At 36.8% G+C, this 19,000-nt stretch overlaps 1 protein-coding gene across 16 annotated transcripts in view; it reads right to left on the reverse strand.

Annotated features, from left to right (window-relative positions):
* LOC144640976 (uncharacterized) overlaps window positions 1–19,000 on the reverse strand; it is a 76,216-nt gene that overhangs the window by 6,889 nt on the left and 50,327 nt on the right. For 3 of the 16 annotated variants that reach the window (XM_078500032.1, XM_078500039.1, XM_078500033.1), the window contains 20 exons: window positions 17,144–17,340; window positions 16,768–16,830; window positions 16,601–16,663; window positions 16,434–16,496; window positions 16,267–16,329; window positions 16,094–16,156; window positions 15,494–15,556; window positions 14,950–15,012; window positions 14,102–14,302; window positions 13,411–13,470; window positions 9,252–9,293; window positions 8,328–8,467; window positions 7,736–7,934; window positions 5,035–6,298; window positions 2,727–3,199; window positions 2,275–2,316; window positions 1,609–1,659; window positions 1,090–1,152; window positions 816–857; window positions 158–208 (listed from right to left, as the gene is read on the reverse strand). In XM_078500032.1, the coding sequence (XP_078356158.1) occupies window positions 158–208; window positions 816–857; window positions 1,090–1,152; window positions 1,609–1,659; window positions 2,275–2,316; window positions 2,727–3,199; window positions 5,035–6,298; window positions 7,736–7,934; window positions 8,328–8,467; window positions 9,252–9,293; window positions 13,411–13,470; window positions 14,102–14,302; window positions 14,950–15,012; window positions 15,494–15,556; window positions 16,094–16,156; window positions 16,267–16,329; window positions 16,434–16,496; window positions 16,601–16,663; window positions 16,768–16,830; window positions 17,144–17,340 (3,266 nt within the window). The remainder of the gene's footprint in view (window positions 1–157; window positions 209–815; window positions 858–1,089; window positions 1,153–1,608; window positions 1,660–2,274; window positions 2,317–2,726; window positions 3,200–5,034; window positions 6,299–7,735; window positions 7,935–8,327; window positions 8,468–9,251; window positions 9,294–13,410; window positions 13,471–14,101; window positions 14,303–14,949; window positions 15,013–15,493; window positions 15,557–16,093; window positions 16,157–16,266; window positions 16,330–16,433; window positions 16,497–16,600; window positions 16,664–16,767; window positions 16,831–17,143; window positions 17,341–19,000) is intronic. The other 13 variants (XM_078500047.1, XM_078500046.1, XM_078500040.1 and 10 more) reach the window with 11 other exon arrangements.

Below are 19,000 nucleotides of genomic sequence, written 5' to 3' on the forward strand. Positions count from 1 at the left end.
TATTGGTCTTAACATAGACATTTTCAGCACAATCAGAGTGCATCAAGGCATGCATCAGAGACTATCTGCCTTCAGAATACATTATGCCATAAACGTTTCTTAATTTTTGTGAATGTTATTGATCTGAGAATTAACCAGCAAAGAATTTAATACTTACAAGTATCTACATTGCTCTCACTTCCACCATCGTCAATGGCATTGACAGACTCTAAACATAAATAAATATTTCAATTTGCCTCTCTCTCATAATGCATACAGTGAACATTTATCATCGTCATTCCATTCTCTCTGAAAGTGCAATAATTCAGTTGCTGTTCAACATGAAAGTGATGCTTTATATGCATGTTATTTATTTTTTAGATATTTAGTTTCTACCCCAGCCTGAGAAATGTGGCTGATTTGTCTACTGAAGAAACGCTTTGCACTCTTTTAATTACATGGCCAACAATTAGGCAATGGCATATTAAAGTTAGCTTATTCTTAAGATACCAAATCTAAAATGTGTGGTTCCAGAAAATGTCCATAATCCACCCACATAAGGGATGGGAAATTCCTGGGCGTGGGAGGGGTCTCAAAAGGCCAAACATTTTAAGGAAATGTATGAAGCTTAATTGGAATTTCCAGAGGGGGTGAGGGGTCTTAGGAAAAATCCCTTCCGTGCGGGAGGTATGGATAATTTATGGAACTACACAATGCCACAAAAATATCATGCTCATAATCTTAAACAGGTAAAATAAGAGAAATAATGTACACCTCAATATCAAAATAATAGTTTAGTAATACATATAGTGATTCTTAAAAGTTCCTTTACTTACCAGGGCTGCTGGGGTTCTCTTGTGACATTTCAAGGTCAATTTCTGTTAGAAAGAAAAAGAAAAATGATCTACAATTGGAGTATTCGGGCCAGTATTCCGCAAGTTTGTTCGCCCGTCTTTTTGCCCTGTTTTACTGTGTAATAACGTGGCATATTTTGCGCGTTCTTATAAGGCAAAATGGCGCAATAGTGGAATAATAACATGAAATATTGACAGTTCACGCATAAGCAAAACTATAAGAAGATTGTGATGCAAATAAGAATACACTAAATACCATCAGGAGGTGTCCCTGCTGTCCTTTTCCCTTTCTTTGTTCCTTTTCTTTGGCTCAGTGAGCCTGCAAAATAATGAAGAATTTTGACTTTGCACCATTTTTCTTGCCTTGCATAGTTCTAGTGTTGATCTTTGTTTTTTGAGTCCATTGTAATAAGCAGCCAGCTTTAGTTAGTAACACTAACTTTCAATAGCATTTCTGCCATGGAAACAAAGAGTCTGGCTCTTGTAATTGCTTGAATTTCAATGCAATGGGGACTTGCTATTTAATAAACTTCGCAGCCTCCCACAGAGCGTATGCTCTTTTATATGTGTCATGTGGGAAGATTTATTATTTCAAACTCGCATTATTGGTCTTAACATAGACATTTTCAGCACAATCAGAGTGCATCAAAGCATGCATCAGAGACTATCTGTAGTGCATCAATGTTCCTGCAGAACACATTATGCCATAAACGTTTCTTAATTTTTGTGAATGTTATTGATCTGAGAATTAACCAGCAAAGAATTTAATACTTACAAGTATCTACATTGCTCTCACTTCCACCATCGTCAATGGCATTGACAGACTCTAAACATAAATAAATATTTTAATTTGCCTCTCTCTCATAATGCATACAGTGAACATTTATCATCGTCATTCCATTCTCTCTGAAAATGCAATAATTCAGTTGCTGTTCAACATGAAAGTGATGCCTTATATGCATGTTATTTATTTTTTAGATATTTAGTTTCTACCCCAGCCTGAGAAATGTGGCTGATTTGTCTACTGAAGAAACGCTTTGCACTCTTTTAATTACATGGCCAACAATTAGGCAATGGCATATTAAAGTTAGCTTATTCTTAAGATACCAAATCTAAAATGTGTGGTTCCAGAAAATGTCCATAATCCACCCACATAAGGGATTGGAAATTCCTGGGCGTGGGAGGGGTCTCAAAAGGCCAAACATTTTAAGGAAATGTATGAAGCTTAATTGGAATTTCCAGAGGGGGTGAGGGGTCTTAGGAAAAATCCCTTCCATGGGGGAGGTACGGATAATTTATGGAACTACACAATGCCACAAAAATATCATGCTCATAATCTTAAACAGGTAAAATAAGAGAAATAATGTACACCTCAATATCAAAATAATAGTTTAGTAATACATATATAGATTTAGTGATTCTTAAAAGTCCCTTTACTTACCAGGGCTGCTGGGGTTCTCTTGTGTTATTTCAAGGTCAATTTCTGTTAGAAAGAAAAAGAAAAATGATCTACAATTGGAGTATTCACTTAATATAAACCTATATAATCCTTGAAATGTTTTAGAGACAACCATAATCATGTTCCTTTAACTTTATTCTAGCACAGGATGTAAAATAATTTGTATAAAAGATACTGGATTAAAGGGTCATTTTCTTTACTTATAAATTATTAAGTAAAATTCATTTTACACCATGCACAGAAAATGTGTTTCTTCAAGTTTCTGGAAACTAGGGTGTAATCTTTAAATATTGAAATAATAACTATTACATTTAAAAAATGCTCAACTGATTATGAATTTTAACCATTTGCATTTAAAGCTTAATTAGTAGTATTATATTTAGAAAACTTATGTGCAAGGATCTTGCTGTATCTGCTTATAAGATGGTTATTACCATTTAGCTCTATCTCATCCAACTTCTTTCCTGCCAACTTTGATGCCTTTCCTTCATCAACAGCTATGAGCAGTTTGCTGACTTTTGCAAGTTCCAAGGTACTCTCTTGCAGGCGGTAGAAGTCCCTGTGCACACTGATGTCATGCCCCAGATGTTTTGCCAGCCAGTCCAGCTCTGAATTGGTCATGTCAACAATCTGGCACACAGTTGCCACATACTTCCTTAGTTTTGTACTTGTAATTAACTGTGGGGATTTTACATTGGCACGAATGGCAACAGCTTTAAGACAGTCCCATCCCCTTAAACTTTTGCGGGAATTTCGATTGGCTCTGGCAAAAACATAAGGATTGTCAGGATGAACTCCAGCTTCACTTCTGTGATGAATGAGAGCATCGATTGCTTCCTTGACTTCCAGTGTTAGGAGAATTGGCACTTTCCTACCTCTTTTCCCCTTAATTTCCACCATGTCCAAGCTAAAAATAAAACATGAAGTCCAGTTACTGTATTTACTTGAATAAGCGCCGCGGCGCTTATTAAATTTTTGGCACCTCAAGTGCGGCACTTATTCAAGGGCCGCGCTTATTTGAGGGCGGCGCTTATTTAAAATTTGGACGCCACAAGGAATCTTATATTTTACAGTTATTGAAAAAAGCGTCTTTTGATTGTCAGTGTATGTCTCTTGCTGAGACAGAAGTGGCGCTAGCTGTCCTGGCAAAGTTTGCGGCCTTCACAACATTTACACAACTATTTATTGTAAGAGTGGTGAATAGAAAAACTAATCAGCGGGCAATAAAACAATCACTCGAAACTGCAAAACATCGCTTTTGATGCAAAGAAATGTTCAAGCTTGTTTAAGAGTTGCTTTGTAGTGCCGTTTTAAGTTAAACGAAATTCTCCAGATAAGCGCCGCATCGGGACTGCGGCCCTTATTCGGGGGCGGCACTTATTAACTTTTTTGTCCCAAATGCGGTGCTTATTTGAGGGCGGCGGTTATTCGGGGGCGGCGTTTATTCGAGTAAATACGGTATGTTAATAAAGGATAATGCAAATTACATAACGAATGACGTTGTTGACCTTTTGAATACTGTGCACCACCAGCTTCAAGATGGCACCTTTCATTATTTAGTATTTGCTTCATTATATCCAACTCATACATACTTTCGCATTTTCACTACAACCCTTGAAGAAAATGAAACGCACACAAGCGAAGTTTGATACTCGTGGCCACTCGGCTTCTTTGTTCACTATGACAAAAAATGCTAAAGTACTAGTTAATGAGAAATACCGTAAGGAACGTTTTCGTGCGAGAGGTCACAATTATAACTTGTCCCTAAACCGATGAACAAACAGATTATTCAAGTCATTCGAATGGATGAATGTTTCCAGCGAGTGGAAATTAATTATTTTTTACCAAACGGGCGACCAAGTCGTTCAAACGAGTGGACATTAATTATTTTTTTACCGAACGGGTGACCAAGTCGTTCGAACAAGTGGACATTTTTCCTGAACGGGCGACCAAGTCGTTCGAACGAGTGGATGTGTTTACTAAACGGTTGACCGAAGTCGTTTGAACGAGTGAAAATTTTTTCAAACGGCTAACAAACAGGTTGTAAACAGGATCCCGTTTAGAAACAGAAAGTCGTTAGTGTAAGTTTTTGCATGAAAGGTCACAATTGCTATATTAGAGCACTGAATCTGTTAACTAGCATTATTGGCTGCGGATGAAAACGGATTGCAATTTGAAAACGTTAGGCAAACGTTTTCAAATTGTTTCCGTGCGTCTTCAAAAAATCGATATTTGTAGCCTAAGCTTGACTTCTATCTGCAAATTTTGATTATATCTTCCTTTAGATGTTCAAAGATATTGTTTTGTTTTTTTTATGGGTTTAGTTGCCTTCCACTAATTTCAGAACAGTTTAGACCAAAACTCTGAAATCTCTGTGACACAGTCCCTTTAAGCCAACATTATTTTCACCTTGCCCTATTAACTATTGTAGTGTGTCTGTGAAAGATCACTTACTCAATATCCCCTTTTGTGCTGGTTAAGTATAGACTAACATATTTCCTGTTAAATTCAGGGGGCGAAATAGTCCCTTAAAAGTTAAAACAAGCCATGTGAGTATGAGCAATGACGTGTTGGATGTTTGCTTAATTACAGCAATCAACTGAGTGATCCATCAAGCAGTGAAATTTCCCACTTCTAACAAAATTGTTCTTTGCTTGAACTTGGTGCAAAAAATGCAAAACAGTCTAACACCGACTTTCAATTGCACAGTGAGTACAGACACTGGTTTACTATTATACATACCGCTTGATAAGCTGTTGTTCAAATGGATTGAGGGACTTCTGAACTTCTTGAATGCCAACAGTACTCCAACTTGGGCGGTTTCTGTAGCTTTCTATCAGCAAATAGGCTGCTTCCCCTCCTCTACGTTTGTTGAATAAGATGAGTCGAGTCAGTGTCACCTCTGCCAGTGTTGTCCAGGTAGTGCTTGCTTCTGCGCCATTGACTTTTGTCGTTAGCGATTTTATCTCTTCTATTTGGAATTTTCTTAGTTGCACCAAGTCTGATGTCAGAGGGAGAAACTCTGGTTTTTTGAATTTCCTTTCGCCAAGTGTATGCAGAGCAGCTGAAGAGACTTTTCTTGCCCATTCAGAATCATGGAGCTCAAGATACGAGTTTACATCCTCTTTTAACCGTGCGTCTTTTCTGCGAAGAGCAAATCCCCTGATGATGGCAGCACATTTACGCAAGTTATTGCCAAGTTTGAGGGCCAGTGATGGAATGCCGATTGTGGCAGGATTTCCACTTTCTGGAAACTGATAACTGCAGACACTTCTTACTGCCTCGATAATCAAATCGAATTTTCCAGGTTTTATGAAACTGGACAAAGGCTCTTTTGATTTTTCACGTCTTCTCAGCTCACTCAGCAAGCGTGCAACTTCTCGCATTCTCTGAGAAACGTAAGTTGTTTTATCCAACCCCACACTCTCAAGAATAGATTCGCCAAAGGTCAGAATAACTTCATCAGTCCTAACAATTTCTGTGATGTTATCTTGTTGCATTATTTTTAGGACACTACCTATTAGTTCTTTTCCTGCATTTCTCGGAGTCACTGGGTTGGCCAGAAGCATTGCACTCTCACCCCTTAAGTACCTACTGTTGATCGCTTTGTCCTTTTGCTTAAAAGGGCATTTTTTAGCATGCTTTGTAAGATCTTTCTTCCTAATGAATCCAAGGCAATAGGGGCAGGGCAGAAACTCTGAAGCATCTCGCTCACACTCCTCTCGAGATGGCCGACGGACAACTTTAAGTTCTCCTTTTCCTAAGCAGAGAACTTTTCGATTATGATAGAAGTTCCCAAGTAGCCTGAGCTTTTCAAAAGCTAATCTCCTTTGCTTTGAATTTAGTCGAAGAGTCATAGCCTTTGCAACCTCTGGCTGCTTATCATGGCAGTTCTCCAAATGCCTGGCAAGTTTTGACACTTCATGTTGACAATAAAAGCAAGACTGCTTTTTGTTGTACCGCCTGTTCTTCTTGTCCTTTTTGGGTGTCACATCCTGAACATAAACTGACCAGGATTGAAAAGAATTAGTAGAGCTATCGCAAATAAAGTTAAATAATAAATATCCAAATGTCAAATTTCTGGCAATAAGATTGTGAATGACATGTTGCTTCCCCTTCTAAGGCTTCACAAATGAGAGGTCCTGCAAGCTTTTGAAGTAAGGTATGATGGTCCACCCCAAATCATGCCTATCTAAACTAGTGAGGGGGGGGGGGGGGGTGAACAAAAGGAAAAAACGTTAAAGAATTAAGACCTAGTTTGCACACTTCACTTTAGTTTATGGTCTGTATCAAATTATAATCAATCAACCATTACATGTGTTTTTTTTCAATATATGTAAAGTACAGTAAAAATGTTCACTGGCTTAAAATATTAAAAAGAATAAGAGCTTCGACAGATAAGAATGGAAGGCAAGATGAAAAAATAAGAAAAAAACAAAAGCGAAGAAAGAATGTGCAAATTAGGTGACTGTGTTTTAAAAAGAATACAATACTGGTTTGGAATCGGCTTAGAATTATTGTTAGCATGCTTAATAGCTGAGGTGTGCCAAGCCTCCAAAGTTTTTCTAATGCGAAAAGAGCTTTTGTAGCTGACGCCAGAAATGTCCAAGTCTATGCGATGGTCGGATGACCATGCACATTTCGCAATGTTTGGCCATTAGCCCAGGTTTTGACATTCCTGATATGTTCTTTCTTGCGAGTTTCAAAGCACTGGCTGGTTTCACCTACATAGCACCAACCACAACCGGCACAGGTATTTTATTAACCACTTTTGGTTGATGTTCAATAGATGGTCTGAATTTGGGAGATGTAAACTCCTGTTGTAAAGTCTTGAAGGGCTTATTAATAACTTGAATGTCGTGCCTTAAATAATAATAATAACAAAAACAATAATAATAATAATAATAATAATAATAATAATAATAGATTTTATTTATACACCATAAATGTGTTGCAGCATAGCTGATGTGGTCGTGTTTACCAATCTTTGAAGAATTCTTTCTAGATGGTTACGTGACACAATGTTGAAAGGAAGGACAGCGTAACTGTTAGAATGTTCATTCCATTTTATCCATCGACGGCTGTAGAGCAACAGCCGAAAGCTCATACTCTTTTAAGCCAGTGAATTTTTTTTACTGTAGTTTTTTATCCCACATCTATTATACTCTTGTACTAGTAGCATACTGGCAACAACAGATGGAGAGTTTTCCATCATATGGAAACAGATTCCTCTGCAATCTGTGTGATTCAGTAATAATTTCTGCCATTCTGCAAATGTTTGCAATCACAGAGAGCCAGCTTTTGGCATAAAAATAAGAATCTCTGATTTATCTTTATGCAAATAAAAAAAGAGCCAATGTAATGACAAAACAGCATAAAGCTTTGTTCCATCTGGCAGAAAACCTTTGACATTATAAATGATCAAGCTCAAACAGAATCTCACCTCTATCTACTTCATCATCATCCTTATCAGTGCTGGAATTGCCATCATCATCATCATCATCATCATCATCATCGTCATCGTTTTCATCATTGTCATCGTCATCATAATCGTCGTCATCATCATCATCATTGTCGTCATCATCAACATCATTGTTGACGTCATAGCCAACACCATGCTTATTTTGCCTGCTCAAACCTGGCTGCATGAAAAATGAATAAACTTTTTGGAAGGACTTCTTTAACTCTTAGTGGTTGTTTTAAAAATCTGTAGAGAGAGGGAGAGGGAGAGAGAGAGAGAGGGAGAGAGAGAGAGGAGGGAGGGAAAGAACCCATTGCCCTGGCCCTGTTTCTGCGACCTGCAGCAAAAAAGCACCAGCACAGGTTTTTGTGCAGAACTCTAGAAAAAAATTCCAGGATGCTGACTCACAATTATCTTTTATAGCCCCAAAATTCTTGAACAACTCATTGTTTTGGAGTTATATTTGGCAATTAACATGCGCTCATTCTTATTCAATAATCCTTATCCAATGCAGAAAAAAGCGATCAATAAATGTATTTCTGTGACATGCATACTGTCCTGTATTAATACTTACTAGTGCATTTGGTATGACTTTGTTTGAATCTTCTGCATCAGATTGTACAATCCTTTCAACTATTTTTGATATACCTCCAAAACCTTCATCGTCATCATCATCGTCATCAAATAGCTTTTTTGCTGAAGATTTCTTGAAGACTAAAGAACAGGATGATAGCACAGTTTAGAGCACACGAATTTTAAGCAACAAGACATTATGGCTGAGCCTTTTTTTGAAGCTTATCGATCTTAACAGATTAAAATCAAAATTCCTTGCGAAACATTATAAAATTATGTTAACGCAATATAGAACAGCTGCTTATATCAATAAGCTGTGACAAAAACAATCAAACATTTAGCCACAACTAATACATATATTTTATTAAAGAATATTGTGTGAATCAACATAAGTCGGTAAATATATGTTTAGTTGAAATAATAACAACATTCATTTGTTTGGTTAAAAACATGCATTATAACGGTTGGTGTGATATCTCTAGGTTTTTACCGACCTTATTAAATGTACAGTAGATGTAGATGCAAGTGACCAAACAACGAAAATGATGTCACAAAATGTGCATGTATGATAGTGAAAACTGAAATAAAGCCATTGTTTACACACCCTGAAATTAACAACTGGCAAAAAGTATTTTGTGTCTGTCCAGTCATTGATTATGAATTTGGTAATAACATTATCAAGGTCACTGTGGATCATCCAGGTGTGGCTGAATGGATCCACAGACTACTTTGACCATGATATGTACAACCAAAATCACAATGAATAACTGGTCAGAACGATGTATTAATCCTGTTAGTTGTGGTATATTTTACAATAACAATAAACAAATGATCAAGCATACATCTTTGTCTGTGCTTAATCTAGACAAGAATCACACAAACACATCGGCATGGATTTCTTTTTGCAGTATGGTTTCCTACATACCTCTCTGGGCAATGGCTTTTCTTGAACTTGATGACAACCCTGTTTTATTAAAACAAGGAAATGTTTACTTAGTAGTCAACAACAGTTATTATGCGTGTGCCAGCTGTTACCAAATGAGAATAAAACGTCAAGGGATTGGTTAAACAAATCAAACTTGTTTATGTCTGACTGGATTTCTCAGAATATGGCTGCATGAAATATCCCTTTATTTATGTAGTTCCGCCTTTAAAAAAATAAATAAAAAACTTCCGAACTCGTGTAGCATGCCTAGCATGGAGAATGTACTAGTCCATTGCGAATATATAGGATTTTTCTTCTTTGCTCACCCCCTAACATATTTATCTATTGAAAGTTGGAAGTTGGAACAAGCCACAAAACCAAATTTCTGTGAGAAGCATCTCCAATGCTTGCTGAATCAGAATGCCTCACTATATAGTTCACTCGAAAACCTTCTCAAACCTCCAATCTTGCATTTCCCAGAAATTTTTCAAATTTTATACAGCTGTTTTGTATGAATCTCCTTCCATGTGAATTTCAAGGTTATGCAATCTTTTTGCATCGATTTTTGCTGCTGTGCCACATTGGGATAATAAGCAACTCTGTGACTGATCTCAAAAAAATCGCGAAATTAAAGTGACACAAACGATAAGTGTCGCAAACATAACATGACGCGAAAATTAAGTGACTCACATTATGCCAACAATCAAGAAAAAATAAGTTGAGTACCACTGAAGAAGGAATTTTCAATGTAAATGGATGTTGTGGTCAATTGACTCAAGAACAATAACTCATGCATGTACAAACATGACCTACTTGTAGACATTGTGGGAACTGCTCTGTTGTTGCTATTGCAGAGAATTAGTCCCACCCTTGCGTTTTTGTTAATTTTGACATTTATTGTTCCTTTGATGAAGTCTTTTTATTTAATTTAAGGGTATGTTTAATGGTATTGCCAAGGAAATGTAAATTGTGTCGTACTCAAAAACGCGAAATTAAAGTGATTCAAAATACAAAATTTTCGCAATATCACGAAATTTAAGTGTCGCAAAATATGCCACCTCAAAATCGCGAAATTAACATGTCGCGAGAATTTCATGTAATAAGGTATAACCGCGCTTTTAGAAATTAACTTCATTTTTGCTTTCTTCTTGAAAAGTCATGGTTAAATTAAATATGTTTGTACTATGAGTGAAAGACTAGCAAAGCAGGGTTGTCATTGCGTTCGACGGTAGGAGAACGCATCCTAATCTTGCGGTGGTCTGTGGTCCTGTGGTTGTCCTGTGAACGCGCAAGCGAAAGTGGTTCTATGTGTTGTATTATGTATGTATGTCGGTATGTGGCAAGTTGGCCTCGATCTCACGTGATTAGACATTAGAAAGCAATCAATTGCGTCACAACAACGTCAACAAAGACAGCGCACGCAAAAACAATTCATGAAGCCGATAACGCTAGGATGTAGACAATTTTTGTGTTCGACGGTCTACAGGAGAACAAATTCAAATCTTGTGGTGGTATGTCGCGAGAATTTCATGTAATAAGGTATAACCGCGCTTTTAGAAATTAACTTCATTTTTGCTTTCTTCTTGAAAAGTCATGGTTAAATTAAATATGTTTGTACTATGAGTGAAAGACTAGCAAAGCAGGGTTGTCATTGCGTTCGACGGTAGGAGAACGCATCCTAATCTTGCGGTGGTCTGTGGTCCTGTGGTTGTCCTGTGAACGCGCAAGCGAAAGTGGTTCTATGTGTTGTATTATGTATGTATGTCGGTATGTGGCAAGTTGGCCTCGATCTCACGTGATTAGACATTGGAAAGCAATCAATTGCGTCACAACAACGTCAACAAAGACAGCGCACCCAAAAACAATTCATGAAGCCGATAACGCTAGGATGTAGACAATTTTTGTGTTCGACGGTCTACAGGAGAACAAATTCAAATCTTGTGGTGGTATGTGATCCAGTGGCTGTCCAGTGAAAGTCGTTTACTGTGTCGTTCTATGTATCTTGGTATGTGGCAGGTTGGCTAATTAATGACGTCGCAGTTTATCAAGTTCGTTATCAAGTTCTTTGCGAGAGACCCTGGGAACGAGGTTGATTCGTTCTAACGATCTTCTTTGGTTTGTGTTTTGGAGTTTGCCCTGTAAGTTGTACTGAAAAATAAACGTTTCGGCAGTCCTCCTTTTAACAGAAGTAAAAAATTGCTGTGCTTCCTCGTGCACTGTTGGATTGAGATTGCTTCTCTGATAGTTTCAAGTGATATTGGATGCGCGCTTTATGTTGCACACGCGGTCGTTTTTAAATTTGTATAACGATATAAACAGTCGTGTAACTCGAATTACGTTTGCTAGCCTCATCTTGGGCAACTATCTTGGGTCGAACGCACTCCCCTAATCTCTGATTATTACTAATAATAATAATAATAATTTAATACTTATTCAGCGCAAATTAGCATATCAAATGCGCCTACATCAAGTTAATTTAAAAACTTAAAAAGAAGAAAACAAACAAATTTACAAATATCATATAAAGATATATAAGAATACAATTAAAAACGTTCCTAGTATAAAAATCGAAAACTAACGGTAACCGGCGCATTTCACTGGCTATTCCGAATACTGTGCTGGCTGGCACTTGGAATATCAGTAGGTCAGTTTTGAGGGTGCGTTATCAAGTTCTCAAAAAGCCGCTGACAACCCTGGCAAGTGTTCACGTGAGTCACACTCCGAGATTTACGGCTGTTTTTAGCTTGGTGTTTTTTCCCTACTAATGACGCAACCCCAATTGTTTATCGCAGCAAATATTTAATTTTCCTTCTCAAACTCATTAATAATTCATCAAGTTAAAACAAAGAAAATTATAACCGTGACGGTGGTTTGGAAACCCGATCTTCATTAGCATAGATTTTTACGATTTTATTTCTCCGTTTACTCCGTAGTTTTTGTTTCGATTGAGAAGATATATCAAACACTCGAGACAGTGTTTCATCAGCTATCCAAACACCTCGAATTTCGTCAAAAATACTCCGCTGCGCGTCGTATTTTCAACTCTCTTCTCGGTGTTTGGATATCCCGATGAAACACTGCCTCTCGTGTTTGATATATTACTTCAAATCTCTGAACTCACTTTGATGAAACAGCCAAAGAATTCACTTTATAATTGCCTAGATCCACAAGAAATACTCGCAGAAAGTAATCATTGACCGTCGCTTCTGGCACTAAACTTGCAAAGTAAACACAATCTTATTTTTCATGTATACGTAGTGAAAGTGAAAGCTGAACATCAGCAAATTCCATGGCTGACTTAATACCTTTTTTAGTGTATTCAATATTTGCTTTGAATCCAACACTTCGATGAAACCAAAAGAAAATAAACTTTATACACAATAAAAAAACAATATCCGTAACATTTTGTGTACATTTATGTTTTAACAGCTTTTGGCGAATAAACATCACAGGCAGGTTGCGCTGATTGAAAGTCCTGATCAGAATTTGCCTGAGCGGAGGTTTGGGTCTGGTCATGCACCGACAAAAAACATAATAATAAGAAGAAATGCTGTGCAGAGCAAGAACCATGCTCGGCCCACGGCCACATGTTTAATTAGTGTTTAATGAGTCTTTATTATCTGATAAAGACACAGCTAAACTCTACATCCAATTTTTTCCAGGCCAAAATAACACCAAATCTAAATGTTAGTGCAAGAATGAGTTGATCTACATTTAAAGATTTTGAAGCCGTTTAATAAATTTGCAGTTTGTGTTTTATCAAGCGTAAAACACTTAGTGGCGCCTTGTGTTTTAAACTTGATAAAATGCTGCTGCATTTATTAAACATACCTTAAAAATTTTCAAACCAAAAATATTGTGCAAGCATGTACAGACAAAAAAAAAAATATCCTGCACAGCTGGGAGAATGTAAACATAAAATAGAGCAGCAAACATTTCTGCACCCCGACCCCCCCCCCCCCCCCAAATAAAAAATCTAATATATAGTATTGAAAATATGTGAAATGATGTATTGCAATCATATTGGGCCTGTGCATGTATACATTACAAGCACTGTTGCCAGCTCACATATATGCAGCCATCCATGACTGGACACAGGCCAGGAGAGTGATGGAAAATGCTGCCTTTCTAATCTATAAAATCTTTAAATTAGCCTTACCTGCACCATTAACAGAAAATTCAGACTTGTTTGTGTCACTGTCTTCATTTGGCGTGGAAACTTAAGAAGAGACAGATAATATTACCTGATCAGACATTAGTAAGATTGCATACCATATTTTTTATTATAATGCAAGTAAAAATTAAGACTGCAGCTGTAAATTAATACAGTAGAACCCCTATTAAGTGGCCACCCTCTATTAAACAGCCAGTTGTCAAAGTCCTGAAACTATTGTCAGTATAATACTGTAGATAAATCCTTTATTTAGCGGCCACCTCTATTAAGTGGCCGCAGTCACCTTTTGGCTGTCCAGAAGAGCGTTCTTCTATTGTTTATTCAATTGTTTATTCCTCTTATTTAGTGGCCAGCAAGACTGGCCACTAAATAAGAGGAAGGGTCTGTCAGACCTTGTCTTCAACAAGGTCTGACAGACAAGAGTCTAGAATAGAAAGTAACTACGAAAAAATTATTCAAACACAAGTTTGCTACCATCTTCATGTGATTCCATGATTACTTTTTATGCTATTTTGTATTAAAATAAAGTGGACTTTCCAAAAAGCCTAATGGTGATTTCTGACTAACCCCTATAAAGCGGCCAAACTCTCATTTCCCCAAGGGTGGCCAGTTAATGGGGGTTCTACTGTAAAAATCCAATTCGAAAAGAGAATTTCACTTCCATTAGTACATGTACCTGAAGGCAATGAAGACAACACTGAATGTGAACAATTCTTGCAAAAGTACACAGGAGGTGAAAAGTCATCTTCCTCATGTACAGCTGAGCATGATGGAAAAGTGCAGATAACCTTTCTGCACTTAATACAGGAATGTTTATATACCACTTCCCGGGAACACGTGTAGCAGCTGTTGCCTGCAGTTGCTGTCTGATCATGAGCTATGATAATACCAGAATTAAGTCAAATTAATTCATTACTGAACACAGGATTTTGTTCTAGAAAGGAAACAAACATAATCTTAATACATATACCATAACTATATAGAAAATTATCCCAATAGCAAAAGATAAGTTGAAAAGGTGAGTCAATTGATACCTCTTCCGTTATTGGCATAATACAAACTTTAAAAATACATAAATGTAAACTAGGTACATATGTATTTCATGTAGCATAACGAACAGTACTGCATGAACAGCATTGCTTTGTGGCGAACATTCAGATACTCCTTTAATTGTTAAACACGGAGCGAGCCTATAAATTAAAGCACTTTCATTGTTGGCTTCAATTTTAAAAAAGATAATTTTAACCAAGATAACAAAAATTAGCGATATGTGCATAGAGTTGTTTGTAACAGTGTCTTGTAAAGGCAGAGGAGCTGAGAGAGGTAACATAAGTACCGTAAAAACCCGCAGATAAGCCGCACCTTTTTTTCCAAAAATTTTCGCTCGAAAGCAGGGGTGCGGCTTATCTGTGGGTGCGGCTTATCCACGGGTATTTACGGTAAGTTTTCAGTATTGGTTTATTTTTAATTAAAATTTTTAACCAAGATTACATAAATTAGTGGGTATGTGCATATATAACTTGCCTTTAGCAGTGATGGAATTCTCACCAGAGTTGTTTGTGACAGTGTCTTGTAAAGGCGCAGGAACTGAGAGCAATCACACAAGTTAGTTCAGTATTGGTTTATTTTAAATTGAAGTTTTCAACCAAGATAACAAAAATAGCGATATGTGCATAGAGTTGTTTGTGACAGTGTCTTGTAAAGGCGCAGGAACTGAGAGAGATCACACAAGTTAGTTCAGTATTGGTTTATTTTAAATTGAAGTTTTCAACCAAGATAACAAAAATAGCGATATGTGCATAGAGTTGTTTGTGACAGTGTCTTGTAAAGGCGCAGGAACTGAGAGAGATCACACAAGTTAGTTCAGTATTGGTTTATTTTAAATTGAAGTTTTCAACCAAGATAACAAAAATAGCGATATGTGCATAGAGTTGTTTGTAACAGTGTCTTGTAAAGGCAGAGGAGCTGGGAGAGATAACACAAGTAAGTTTTCAGTATTGGTTTATTTTTAATTAAAATTTTTAACCAAGATAACATAAATTAGTGGGTACGTGCATATAACACTTGCCTTTAGAAGTGATGGAATTCTCACCAGAGTTGTTTGTGACAGTGTCTTGTAAAGGCACAGGAACTGAAAGAGATCACACAAGTTAGTTTTCAGTATTGGACTATTTTTAATTCGTTTTTTAACCAAGAATATAACATAAATTAGCAGTATGTGCATATACTAGTTGTACCTATCAGTACGTGCCAACAAGCGAAATACTCTTTGTTCATAAGAACAGATACTGAATGGTTTTCAATAAACTATATTTGTTTGAAATGACCAAATTATGGTAAATTGTATTTTAGGTAACATGCGAAAAAAGTGCTATTATTTTCTCTGGTTTTCGAATGGTGGCCCCAGTTGAGTTCGTTTCACTGTAACAGTGAGCCGCGTGGACGCCATTTTGGTAATTTGCTCTTTAGCAAGGAGTGAGAGACTGGGAGCCAGTTGGGAAGAACAATACAACCCAAATATGGGGTTTACTTACACCCAAATATGGTTAAAAAATAGTCCCTTACGCACAATTTGAGATTTTTTTCAGTTATACACCCACGGCTCTATGATTCCGCTGCTGAGTCAGCCTCGCCTCTTGGCTCGGCTGCCTCATTGGCAATAACTTGCCTTTAGCAGTGATGGAATGCTCATCAGGGTTGTTTGTGACAGTGTCTTGTAAAGGCGCAGGAACTGAGAGAGATCACACAAGTTAGTTTTCAGTATTGCTTTATTTTTAATTGAAGTTTTTTAAACTTGAGATGACATAAATTAGCGGTATGTGCATACAGTATGTAACTTGCCTTTAGCAGTGATGGAATGCTCATGAGAGTTGTTTGTGACAGTGTCTTGTAAAGGGGCAGCAGCTGAAAGAGATCGCACAAGAAAGTTTTCAGTATTGCATTATTATTAATGCAAGTGTTTAACCAAGAAAACATAAATAAACAGTATATGTGCATATGTAACTTGCCTTTAGCAGTGATGGAATGCTCATCAGAGTTGTTTGTGACAGTGTCTTGTAAAGGCGCAGGAACTGAGAGAGATCACACGAGTTAGTTTTCAGTATTGCTTTATTTTTAATTGAAGTTTTTAAACTTGAGATGACATAAACTAGCAGTATGTGCATATGTAACTTGCCTTTAGCAGTGATGGAATGCTCATCAGAGTTGTTTGTGACAGTGTCTTGTAAAGGGGCAGCAGCTGAAAGAGATCGCACAAGAAAGTTTTCAGTATTGCATTATTATTAATGCAAGTGTTTAACCAAGAAAACATAAATAAACAGTATATGTGCATATGTAACTTGCCTTTAGCAGTGATGGAATGCTCATCAGAGTTGTTTGTGACAGTGTCTTGTAAAGGCGCAGGAACTGAGAGAGATCACACAAGTTAGTTTTCAGTATTGCTTTATTTTTAATTGAAGTTTTTAAACTTGAGATGACATAAACTAGCAGTATGTGCATATGTAACTTGCCTTTAGCAGTGTCTTGTAAAGGCCTTTTGCGGCTAGTGCCAGTTCCTTTTGGATCAGGAATGTCTCAAGGACGTTTCAAAAACGAAATAAGCGCCCCCTTAAAATTAGCACCCCCCTCTCACCTTAGCAAATTAAGTGCCCAGGCACTATTTCAAGCATTTATGGCAATTAGCTCTATGAACTATATGTCTTGATCAAGAATCGTATACCTTTTTGGTTACGCCATGGAAGTCCTTGTACACCATAATCATAGCGTAACTCCTCACCAACTGCAATATCCTTAAGTGCATAGAGGGCCAAGTAAATCTTTGGACCTTCTTTAATTTTTCTCATAGCACAATTCGCCTTTCTTGATGGAGTATCATTAACCAGTCTCCCCAGTCCACTCGAAAATGAAGCATCCAAACTGTAAAATCACAGCAATTTACATGTAGCATGTCAGAGCACAATAATACCAGAAACATGGCTATCATAAAAATGACATTATGGTGTTTAAACGTCCTTAAGGAAGCCAATGTTCAATTTTTGCCAAAATACACCATTGATAATGATAAAAATTAATATGACCAAATTTTAACTTTTTACCCGTCACTTAGTCACAAAGGTTACCATAGCAACCATTGACGTTTTCTTTTGTTCTCAAACAAGCTTGATTTTCTCGAAATCTACATTGACTCTTGGTATTCATTTTTTGATATCTTCAAGTATAGTAGATTGACTAACTGTACACAAAATTTTAGGAAAATCTGTAAGAGCGTTTTAGAGTAAATTAAGAATGAAGTTTTTGGTATTTTCTTATAATTTCCTACAATCGGTAGTCGATATATTTAAACAAATTAAAGCAAAAAGTCTTTCGCTTTTAATTAATGGTCTTTAATGGTGTAAGTATCTCAGTGAGAGTAACTGCTCTCAAATAACACAAAACAATTTAAAAGCGCCCATTTTATATTACCGTGATGATTCGATTAAGCGCCCTCCTTTCAATAAGCGCCCCCTTCCGAATAAGCGCCCCCCTTCGAATATGTTTTTGTCAATAAGCGCCCCTATTCCAATAAGCGCCCCCATTCTAACAAGTGCCCTCATTCTTATAAGTGCCCCTATTCTAATAAACGCCCCCTATTGTGGATAACTCCCTAGTGAAGTCATCTACTTTATAAGTTGATAAACGCATTAACATTTACCATACCGTACATGTATGTATATAATTACTGCTAAATTGAACAATTCTTTTAAAAGTAGCTGAACTTGCAACACTTTACTGCTGTTACAGTTTCTGTTATTGTTAGTTATCTTAATATTTATTAAAGTTTTGTTTTGAACATTTGGTTATTTCTCGAAAAATTTAATTAGCGCCCTGTCGCGAATAAGCGCCCTATCTCGATTAAGCGCCCTCCCTTGAGGTGCAAAAAGTAAATAAGCGCCCCGGCGCTAAATCGAATCATTACGGTAAATTGGGGTTTTTCTGAAAGTTTCATTCTTGATTTACTTGAAAGCGCTCTAACAGACTTTTCTACAATTTCGTCAACATATAGTCAATCTACTAAACTTTAAAATATCAAAAATAAAAACCAAGGGTCAATCTAGATTCCAAGTAAATCAAGCTTGTTTAAGAACAAAAGAAAACGTCAATTGTTGCTATGATAACCTAGAGTTTGTGACTTAGTGAAGGGTAAAAAAATTAAAATTTGATCATATTTCATCATTATGGTGTATTTTGGCAAAAATCGAACATTGGCTTCCTAGATAATTTTAATTTTCAAAACAATTCACCCTTCGGCCAAAAAAACTACATCGATCAGCCTCCTTAAAATAAAGCCTGTTACTATCAGGTGCATGAAGCAGGCCCATAAGATGAACTCATTTTATGACTCATTTTCATGTGGTCAGAGTACAAAAAAATATGTGCGAAATGAGCACAAAATTAATATCACATGATTATATGAATTATTTTGTTCTCCACAGGACATGCTTACAGTGTGATCACTGTAAGCAAAGTTATTTTGACTGGTCCTACACGCTCACCTTAAACTCACTAAACATTGAAACGTAAATATTTTTATGGTATT

Source organism: Oculina patagonica, unplaced genomic scaffold, assembly GCF_052425735.1.
Source record: "Oculina patagonica isolate OP01 unplaced genomic scaffold, crgOcupat unplaced6, whole genome shotgun sequence".
Classification (NCBI taxonomy): domain Eukaryota; kingdom Metazoa; phylum Cnidaria; class Anthozoa; order Scleractinia; family Oculinidae; genus Oculina; species Oculina patagonica.